General features: G+C 26.9%; 2 protein-coding genes across 3 annotated transcripts; one reads left to right on the top strand and one right to left on the bottom strand.

The window, feature by feature from the left end:
- Window positions 1-2,464: 2,464 nt before the first annotated feature.
- LOC126896696 (splicing factor 3A subunit 2) lies at window positions 2,465-5,025 on the bottom strand. Of its 2 annotated transcripts, none has more exons than XM_050669669.1 (4): window positions 4,861-5,025; window positions 3,395-3,572; window positions 3,055-3,318; window positions 2,465-2,985 (listed from the first exon to the last, which is right to left on the bottom strand). In XM_050669669.1, exons 2-4 carry the CDS (start codon window positions 3,546-3,548, stop codon window positions 2,567-2,569), a joined length of 837 nt encoding a protein of 278 aa, XP_050525626.1. In that variant the 5' UTR covers window positions 3,549-3,572; window positions 4,861-5,025; the 3' UTR covers window positions 2,465-2,566. The 2 variants fall into 2 exon arrangements, with proteins under 2 accessions (XP_050525626.1, XP_050525627.1); XM_050669670.1 differs by lacking the exon at window positions 4,861-5,025 and adding an exon at window positions 4,713-4,733.
- Window positions 5,026-5,370: 345 nt separating this feature from the next.
- On the top strand, window positions 5,371-8,308 carry LOC126896681 (apoptosis inhibitor 5). The gene is made up of 9 exons (XM_050669643.1): window positions 5,371-5,607; window positions 5,671-5,832; window positions 5,911-6,076; window positions 6,519-6,877; window positions 6,956-7,135; window positions 7,195-7,352; window positions 7,411-7,642; window positions 7,707-7,863; window positions 7,925-8,308. The coding sequence occupies exons 1-9, from the start codon at window positions 5,530-5,532 to the stop codon at window positions 8,014-8,016; spliced, it is 1,584 nt and encodes a 527-aa protein (XP_050525600.1). The 5' UTR covers window positions 5,371-5,529; the 3' UTR covers window positions 8,017-8,308.
- Window positions 8,309-10,489: the final 2,181 nt, after the last annotated feature.

Below are 10,489 nucleotides of genomic sequence, written 5' to 3'. Positions count from 1 at the left end.
TAGCTTTTGGAATAAAACACCAATTTTTTTAAAATTAAACACTATCTAAAGATTTGCATCGAAGCGTTTATTTTTGATAGTGATTTTAATCACTGTCAGATATCATTATACTTGATCCAACTATACCACGTCACCACTGTGCCGCGAACCCCCAGTGCTGGGTTTTTTTTATATGTTAATACTCATTTTTAACTAATTATTAAAAATATCAAACATTAGTGGCGATGAAAAAAATCTAATTGCAGATTTAAATTAGTGCGAAAAAATGGGTTAGAAAAGTAAATTTTTGACTCTAATGAAAGTTATCATCTGAAAAGTTTTGTATCAAGCCCTTCAATTTTTATACACAGAGGCCGTAAAAGTAACAGCAACTTTATAATTTCTCCGTAAAAATTGCAAATATTAAACTATTGAATATCAATTTCGTATTACGTTGAATTGCTATAATAGATATTTATTCTTATGTTATATTTATAAATCATAGAACTACTAATTAGGAATAATGAAGGAAATAGGAGTTAATTTTGCTTTTAAAATAATTCACCAATTTCTTAAAATAAACGTTATCTATAGATTTGCATCGAAGCGTTTCTTATGATAGTGATTTTAATCACTGTCAGATATCATCTATACTTGTCCCAACTATGTCACGTCCACACTGTGCCGCGACTCCACTGTGCTACCGTTTTTATTAATATTTGTAGCTGAAATTTTGTCTTTTTACTTACTGATACAACTTTATCAATCATTTGCCGTTTAAGAGGCATATTGATTTACTTATACATTAAGATTAATAAAATAAAATTTAACCAGCAGTTTTCATCTAACATACGAAATTATGCATTAAAGATGCGCTTCCTCAATCTTATTTTATTTAGTTATAGTTATTATCGAGGAGGACATAATGCCAATGCACTCAGACCTGTTGGTCCATTGTGCGCACCTCATACTGAATTGTCTTGATTCGGTTTACCCACCTAAGTGTTATCACCAAAGTGTTAATACATTACCAACCATAAAGTCACCTTTAAAGATGACCAAAGAGTCCTGTCTTTCTGGCGAAATTAAGTATCTCTCTGGGTTTTAGGTTTTTAATATTTTTTTTTTTCAGGCAAAGGTTTATTCAAGTAGTTTGATTTTAGTTTGGACAAGGCTTCACATTCGCACATGACGTGGAATGAGTTTTCCTCTTCTACTCCACACATTTGCACATTGGTGATTCCGATACCCTCATTGCGTTAAGGTGTTTAAGCAGGTAACCATGTCCTGTCAGTAGACCAGTCAGGGTGCTTATTTGATGTCTAGTCATGCTATTAAGATCACTCAACAGTAGACCAGGGGTCTTGATAAACATTTTAGATTGTCTAGATACTACCAAGTACTTCCAGATTTTCCTGTGTTGTTCTCTGTACCAATTCTTGGGTAGCGCTTTGAGCGATTCCTCCCACTGATACTGGTCCATCATAGGTGTTCTCTGCTCTTTTCCTGGCTAGAAAGTCTTATTCTTAAGAAAATAGAAAATATTATTTTATTTAATACCTATCCAAAACTCAGTTAAGAGCTTAACTTTAAAAACTATATAACTATTCACAATTCCACTGGTCAAAATATCAGGGCAAAATATTGAGAATCAAATATTTCAGTTTTAAGTATATATGTAAAAAAAAAAATCACATTTATTCTAAAAAGTTGAAAATTAAATTTACCTTTCTCTTAAAAAAGAAAAGTGCTCCTAAAATTTTGATAAACTTGTTCTTTAATGAAGTCTTAGTAAAAAGTAAACTAATTTTGAAAGATAATTGTTAATTTTTGCAAGATACAAATAGATTACTTAATAGGGAATTTTAGTAATTTACTACCAAAATTTAAATAGCTTTTCTAAATTGTACTTTTATATATGCTCATTTAATTACGACATACGATAAGAAATGTATAATTATTCAATATTAAGTTATTAAAATATTGAACATACAATGTATAAATAATGCACTTAGTTTAGCTGACTAAGCACTTATTATTTAGTTGAACTTGATGCATATTATCAATATAAAATATTTTAAGCAAACAAACCAAATAATATAAAATTTAGTATCTTTACAATAAACAGAGTTACTAAAATTAAACTTTTAACAGCTGTAAGAAGCAAAATAATACATTAAAATAATGGCTTTGATAGATAATTATAAAAATTATCATGTCCAAAAAGAAAGAATTGGGGTAATTGTAAATTCATATTTTCTATTAGAATATTTAGTAGATTTTATTTTAAATTGAAAAGTTCAGGTCCTTATAAGTTTTTCTATCATGTGTCAATGTAATTTCTAAATAAAAACTTGTGAATTTATTTTAAAAAAATGAACCCCTTTGAATAGCCTATCCAGCAACACAGTAAACTCAAAATTATATTTACACCATTTTACTGTAGTTTGAATAAAAAAGTTGTTATATAATGATATAATACATATTAGATTATTTAAATGATATATTCAGACACTTATAATGAACATTGAAAAAAAAAAAAAAGAAAATGATTACAATTTGAACACCTTTAAAGTAAAATATAATTTTATTGACCAATTAATTGAGGAGGAGGAGGCATCATATTGCCCATCATAGGAGGTGGTCCTGGGTTATACATTGGTGGAGGAGGAAACATGTGAGACATCATATTTGATCCAGGTTGGTGCATCATATTATGTTGAGGTGGTGGTGGTAAAGAAGGAGGAGGAGGTTTCATAGGAGGAGGAGGCTTCATTTGTTCTACTTTGTAAGCAAATTGCAAATAGAACTGCTTTGCTTGACTATTCCAATGAGCCCAAAATTTCATTTCAGATTTATCAACTTCACGACTTGGTACTTTGAAGGCAATTGTTTCGTAAGGTTCAGCAGCAAATAACAAATATTGCCATTTCCTATCAGGTGGTTCAATTCTTTGTTCATAAGCTGACATAAATCTATGACGTGGCCTTACATTATCAGTTATTTCTAAAATAATTTGAATTAAGGATTAAAAATTAATCAATTTTTAATTCATAAAATAATTAATAAACAAACCAGGATAGTCAATTTGAAAAAGTAAACTCTGCTGTCCAGTTTCTGGATCTTTTTGTTTTGTAACTCTATATCCAGGTCGACCAATTTTCACAAACTTTTTAGTTTCAACTCTTGGTTTTTCTGGTGCTGGTTGTTGAGGAGCATCTTTAGCTTCCTTGGCAGCTCGACGTGCTAAATTTGCCTGATGTTTTTTCCCTTGAGTATGAGCTAAATAACTTCCCTCATTGTTATGTAAAGTTAAACAAAGTTTACATTCATATGACCCTGAAATTATATATAATTTGAAAATATTTAGTTAATATTTAAGTAATCAAATCTATTGAGTCTTTAACAAAATTACCCAAATGATTTTTCATAAAATAAGGATCTTTCTGAAGATCAATGGTTTCTAAAGCCAGTTGTCTGAGTCGTTCTCTTCGATCTTTATTCGTTTCTGTCCATGATGCAACACCACCACCCCCAGTTTTACCACCGGGTCTGTTTTGAAAATCCATGTTACAGCTATGTTTTTTCCACTACTATATAATTAAAAAATAAATCAATACATTTTTAAGTAAATTAACATAAAAAATTATAATTCTCAATTAAAGTACCATGATATAAAGAAAATTTGTCTAATTTATTATTATATGAAAAAAAAAGAATTATTTAAAACATTTTCAATTTCTCAAAATTTATTGATAAATTTACAGTAGAAGGCCAACTAAATTATAAAAATTAAATTACACTATGATAGAATAAATATATTATAACAAAAATGAACTTTTGTTGGCATAATATAACATTACTAGAATATACAGTTTAAATGAAATTTTAAGTAATAAATAAATTCAAGATAACTTTAATAATTTTTCTTCTTTTTCCACACCTTAATCCCAACTACTTGGGGTCTACAACCCTTATCCTAAATTTTTACTTGATATGATCTCCTACATCATACACGCACATATCAGCCGTCTTCATATCACATTCAATAACATAACTCCATTTCTTTTTTGGTCTTCCTCTTTTAACATTAATTTTTATAACTGATTTTACAGTTTCCAATTCTTCTTTCCTCATAACATGACTAAACCATTTAAGTATATTTTCTCTAGTTACTCTATTCACCGATTTAACCTTTTTCATTTCTGCTACACTCATTCTCTGTTCTAATTTCTTGTCAACCGTATATCATAGCTGGTCTCATTACAGTCTTATAAAACTTAATTTTTAGCCTCATTGGAATTCTTTTATCACATAACACACCAGACGCTTCTCTTCTTTTAACCTCTCTTAGAACTCTATTATATAATATCTCCAAATCTATAGATACCATTTTTTTTCTTTTCCCTATACTTTTCTATTAGTTGTCTCACATAAAATAATGGCTCTATGGTTGACTTACCAGGCATAAATTTAAACTGGTTTTTAGATATTCTTTAATGTCTCTTTAGGATACTTCACATTCAGTAATTTTGAAAAATGTTCTTTCCACCTTTCTTTCACATCATCATCACTCAATAGCACCCTCTTATCAACACTTTTTATACATCTTACATAGTGATAATCTTTGGACTTTTTTCTTTCTTTTGTAAGTTTATTGACTATTTTTCAGCTTCCTTTGTTCCTAGCCTATCATACAACTCATCACACCTCTTAAACTTTGCTTTACTTACTGCACACTTGGTTTTTTTGCACAAGCGTTTATACTCCGTTCAATCTTCTCTCTTTTTGCTTCTACCATACCTTGAACTGTTTTTTCTTAATAAAGATAACTTTAATAATATAGTATAAAATTTAATAATAAACTATAATTTTTTTTACCTAGAAATTTTTTTTTTATTTTGTTATTCTATTATTAAAACTACACATAAAACCAAAATTTGTTAAGTTTTTAATATAAAATAACAATTGTGAAAAATAAAATTAGGACTTTAAGATTGAATACATCTCACAATTTAATCTAGCTATATCAAGTTTAGATGTTGTTTCAAATATTAACAATACATAAGTTATCAGGTAGTACCAATCAAACAACCGCTAACCTCAAAAAAGTATAGGATTAGGTGTCATAGAATTACTAATTTTTCTTACTTATTAATTAAAATAGACAAATAAATCCAATGATTCTGACATCATTTTTTTTTTACTATATCAAATTAAATGTCAAGAATTATTTTTGACAAATTAAGAAAAATTTTTGACAAAAATAAAATATTACACAGCTTGTAACACTGTTTGGATACCAAACAATGTAGAATATCTGCATAAAATAATTACCATGGTTTCTTGACGAAGTGTAGATACTTAAGATGTTATATCGCGGTTAATGTTTAGACTGATGATACCTTTCGGTTTTTGTATTATTTTGTTCAACTTTATGTATTTGTAAATTCATATCTCCTTGTTTCCTTTTTTAAAAATTAATAAAACGCTGTTAGTGTTAATAACGATTGTGTCGATAAATTAATATTATTACTTTAATCATTAATTATGGAGGCTGAAGATAATATACAAAAAATGTACAAATATTTTGGAATTTTAGCTGATGCCAAAGAAAACATAGCTGAAGTAAATATTTCAATTAAGTTTCCTAATAAACATTTATTTTATGTTACTATTGAATATTTGTAGAAAGAACCAGAATATTTGGAAATATTATCTGCAGTCAAAGGGTCAACAAAGGAAAAAAGACTTGCTTCACAATTTATTACACGGTTTTTCAAATATTTCCCTAATTTAGCAGCTCAAGCACTTGAAGCACAATTAGATTTGTGTGAAGATGAAGATATTTGTGTATGCAAATCTTAAAAAAAAAATGATTTACTATTTAAAAGTTGATTTAATCATTGTTTTTGTCCAATACTTTTTCAGATAAGAAAACAAGCAATAAAAGATTTACCCGTATTATGTAAAGAATCCAAAGAGTATTTAACTAAAATAGCTGACATATTAGCTCAATTACTTCAAGCTGATGATTCAATGGAACTGCAAATAGCACAGAATTCACTATTGTCACTTTTTAAAATTGATGCTAAAGGTAAAGCTGTTTTGAAATATTACTGTCTGAAATGTTACATGTTATTATATTTGGTATTTTTACCTTAATAGCCTTTACCTTAAGAATGATACCAATGCTCATATTTAAAACCATTTTAATTTGGAATTTTTTAAAACTAGTTATTTTTTAGTTAATATTTTTGTAGTCTATTACACTTTTTATTGTAATAAAATAATTAATAAATGAGTATAGATTTTTATTTAAACTTACCCTTTAAAAAACAAAACCATTAAAAATGTACATATTTTATAATAGTTATATGCAGAGTATGAAATTTTACCTCTGCTTATAATTTTTAGTGTTATATCCACTGATCTAAGTTTAATTTATGAAGAGCATATTTGCATTGTATTTAGCTCTTATTAATTGTATATGATTCCATTCTCTAGATGTGTTTCCATTTCTTTTTTTTTTTTTTTAGGTGCATTGACAGGAATATTTAGTCAAATGCAATCAAATGAAGAAATTGTTCGAGAACGTTCTATGAAATTTATACTAAATAAAGTAATGCCATTAGGCAAAGATATAATAAAAAAAGATGTCGAAGATTTAATAATAACAGAATGTAAAAAAGTTATGCAAAACATAACATGTGATGAATTTGAAACCCTTATGACGATACTATCTTCAACTCATTTGATTAGTACACCTGATGGACAAAAAGAACTAGTTGAGTTGTTAGCAAATACAGCAGAACTTGATCAATTTTTCAACCCTAAAGATGTTGATCAAGTTAATAGATTTATTACTTGTCTTGATTTTGCTATTCCATTCTTTTCTGTAAGATTTATATTTTCTTGAACTTATAAACTTTGTAGTTATTTTATTTAAATATAAATTGCTTCCACAATATTTTAGGCTCATATTGAATCTACAAAATTTATTGTATACATTTGTGAGTTTTTAAATCGTTATACTCTTATTAATGATAATGACAAACAGTTCATAATTTTAAAATTGTTGGCTGAATCAGTTTTGTACTGTGGGAAATTACAAAATCCTGAAGCTGTTTTAGGACAACTTTATCAAGCCCTCATTGTAAGTACTATTGGTTATGAAATTAAATGTTATTTTACAGTTCCTTAACATTTTTATAGGATATGGTGACTGTTCCTGAAAATGATGCTAGTAAAAAAGTAGAAGATATGGATTTGCACCGTGTTGAAGCTCTATTATATACCTTTCATAAATTGGGGAAACAGTGTCCAGATTTCTTAAGTAAAGATCCTGAAAAACAAAAGGAATTCAAGAAAAAGTAATTAAATTTAATATAGTTTTTATCACCAAAAGTAATGAACTATGTAAATTTATAGGTTGCTTTATATTGGTACTTGTACTCAAACATTTGTGAAAATTGTTAGGCAAGAATTAAAAGGACGAGGTGAAGATGATGTTAAGACAGATCCAAAAATAGCTACAAAATTAGAAGGATTACGTTTGGCGTGTAATATAAATACTCTGATAAAGGAATTATTCAATATTCCACCTAGATTTAAAGCTATAGTTACTTTGTCCTGGGTTGCAGGAGCTACAAAATCAAAGCTTGTAAATATCTTTAAGTTAACGTAGTATACATTATGTACTAAGTACTTATTTATGTGTTATGTAGGCTCAAATTGTTCAAGAAGGAAAAAAACATGAACCCATTAGTGTGGATGGAAAAACAAAAAGAGTTGATGGTTCTACTGCTAATAACAGTCAGCAATTGTACCAACCACCCAAAGATAAATTTAGTGCAAAATTCTCAAACAATACTAATTCAAATAGTAAATTATTTACTTACTAAAAAATTATTCTTTTAACTTACATTATTTATACCATTTTTAGATTCTAATCGACGTAGTGGGGGCACTAACTGGAACAATAAAAGATCATTTGATTCAAATAATAGTAATCGCCGTTCTTGGAGACCTTATTAATCAATAGAAATATAACATGGTATAAGTTTACTTAGCACTTGTGTTCTGTATATTTTAAGGAATAACCTTGATTTTTATTTGTAAAACAATGTTTTTCTACCAAAATTAATAATGATACAACTTTTTGATTTGCTAGTTATTATTGTACATAAATACATTTCTAGTTTATTTCTAAGTAATTTGTATATTTTCCACAATTTCTTTATGTAATATTATAAATTCGACAAATATTGACATTCTTATATTTCAAATGTTATGACTGAAAATAAAATTAATCATTCTTATGACAGCATTTAAGTTCATCAAATTATTCAATACAGTTCAAAATAATCAGTATCTTTTGCTAATATTTGCTAGTAAGCAGTGTTAAAATTTTGTCAAACATTTACATATTAAAATAATTTTTTATGGCTACAAAATCTTGCTCAAGATCTTTAAAAACAGTTAAAACGTATCCGTCATCACAACGAATAGTAACATAGCCAAAAATAATAAATAATCTTATACCTATTTATTAAGTTAAAATTGAGCTTTTTAATTATTTAAAGGTATAACAAAAGAGTTTATCTGATTTACAAGCACAAAAATCTAAAATCATTGTAATAAATAAAAACGGTAGAAAATTTTTAGTACAAATTATCAATAAATGAAAAAAAATGTATAATTACAATTATATTTATTAAGCAAAAATTTGCGTGGATCAATTATTTCAAATTTAATTTAAATTAATATGTTAATTTGATGTTACATAGATTAATTTATTTATTATAATCCACTCAATTACTCGCAATATAAATAAAATATTGGAGAAAAAAATTTTTACTTTTCTTAGCTATATATATATATTTTGATTTATCAGCCAATAATTACTTTTTAGAATCATCTTTATAATTTATAGGAATATTATCTTTATTTCTTTTAATTCCGACATACATATTTAACTAACTTATGAAATAGAAAATATTCTAATTAAGAAAATGAATGATTAATAACAACTTTTGAATCGATACTTTGAAAGTTATTAAAAATTTAATGCAAAGGCTTGAGGTGAGAAGTGGTTGCTGCTATTTTTATCATTAGTCATTTCTCGGTCATACTCCTCGGCTAGGTATAAAAACGAAAATAACTTCCAAAGTAAGTGTGCGTGAGTAGACTGTTTCCTGTACTTAGGTTTTTCATTGAATTTTCTCAAAAATAATACCAAAAGAAAACGTATTTCTCCTAGTTTATCCTATTAAAACTTCATTAGAATATTGTTTTATAAAAAAAGTTATAAAATGTGAAAAAAAAATTTGGGAAGTACTATTTTTTACAGTAGCGTAATTTTGAGATATTTTTCTAAATTTCTAAAATTGGTTTTCCGCAACGATGGGTTCAATTAGATTAAAATTTAGTTCATTTGACGTATTGATCATTAAAATCGGTTTAATGAAAGCTAAAAATTGTCATGGACAGACATAATAAAACACACTATCACAAAATCTGTACTCGCTCAGTTTTACTTCGGAAATTAAAATAAGAGACTGAAATTTTTTTCTTTTAATTATATAAAAACTTGGGATAGTCGTGGCGCGTAGTTTTGTAGAAAACGTGGAATGGTTTGTCCATCGAGGAGTACGTATATTTACACATTTTCTTAAAATAGAACTAATAAATGGATAATTTGGCTCTTATAATAAAATTATGCATGACATGTAAATTATACTTTTGTAATTTTTGAAAGCATTGGTTGAATAGTATAATATATATAAGAAAAAATGTTCAATACTTTTAAGGAGCAAGAATATGTTCTATTTGACACTTATAGTTATTTTGTTTCACATATATTGATTGTAGAGCTAAAGACCGGGTTGGGTTACTGGCAAATTGGTTAGAACCTAGAACGCTAGCTATCTGCACTATGCTCACTTTACGTATTTGTCCTTTCTCAACAGAGTAGTGGTTGCCAGTTTTTATTTATTGAATAATTATTTTTCTTAATTGTTCAATAAGTTATTTGATAAACGAAATTTTTTTTTGATAACACATGTTCATACTAATAAAATAAATACATATTTAAAAATTAATAATGAAGTGTCCTAACACTAATTTTAAATTAAAAACAATATTATTTTAAACTAAAGAATATTTAACTGAAAACTCCAAAAAATTACTAAAAACTGGCGTTTACGTATTTCGAAAACAATGTGCACCATCATCACCATTTTTTAGTAATTTTTATGGGTTTTTGAGTTAAATATTCTTTAGTTATAAAGTAATATTTAATCATGTTTTTAATTTTAAATTAGTATTAGCCACCACGAGTGATCATTTCTTATTATATCCTAGTATTAAATTTAAAATATTTAGGATTACATTACATAAAAATAAAGTCTCACTATGTATTGAGACAGAATAATAAAATGATAGTAATATTACAATGATACACAAAACAAATATATTAAATTTGTATTAAGTAATTTTGCGTTACTAA

Source organism: Daktulosphaira vitifoliae, unplaced genomic scaffold (assembly GCF_025091365.1).
Source record: "Daktulosphaira vitifoliae isolate Bord-2020 unplaced genomic scaffold, ASM2509136v1 Scaffold_1, whole genome shotgun sequence".
NCBI classification, from domain to species: domain Eukaryota; kingdom Metazoa; phylum Arthropoda; class Insecta; order Hemiptera; family Phylloxeridae; genus Daktulosphaira; species Daktulosphaira vitifoliae.
This window is presented reverse-complemented; position numbering and strand designations above follow the sequence as displayed.

What these genes read in the sequence shown, in the direction of transcription:
- LOC126896696 (XM_050669669.1), bottom strand. Translation starts at nt 3,548, where the DNA reads ATGGATTTTCAAAACAGACCCGGTGGTAAAACTGGGGGTGGTGGTGTT. An exon ending in TTTTATGAAAAATCATTTGG is followed by an intron (nt 3,319 to 3,394) that starts GTAATTTTGTTA and finishes ATATAATTTCAG; the next exon opens with GGTCATATGAATGTAAACTT. An exon ending in TTTTCAAATTGACTATCCTG is followed by an intron (nt 2,986 to 3,054) that starts GTTTGTTTATTA and finishes AAATTATTTTAG; the next exon opens with AAATAACTGATAATGTAAGG.
- LOC126896681 (XM_050669643.1), top strand. Translation starts at nt 5,530, where the DNA reads ATGGAGGCTGAAGATAATATACAAAAAATGTACAAATATTTTGGAATT. An exon ending in TTTTAAAATTGATGCTAAAG is followed by an intron (nt 6,077 to 6,518) that starts GTAAAGCTGTTT and finishes TTTTTTTTTTAG; the next exon opens with GTGCATTGACAGGAATATTT. An exon ending in AAACAATACTAATTCAAATA is followed by an intron (nt 7,864 to 7,924) that starts GTAAATTATTTA and finishes TACCATTTTTAG; the next exon opens with ATTCTAATCGACGTAGTGGG.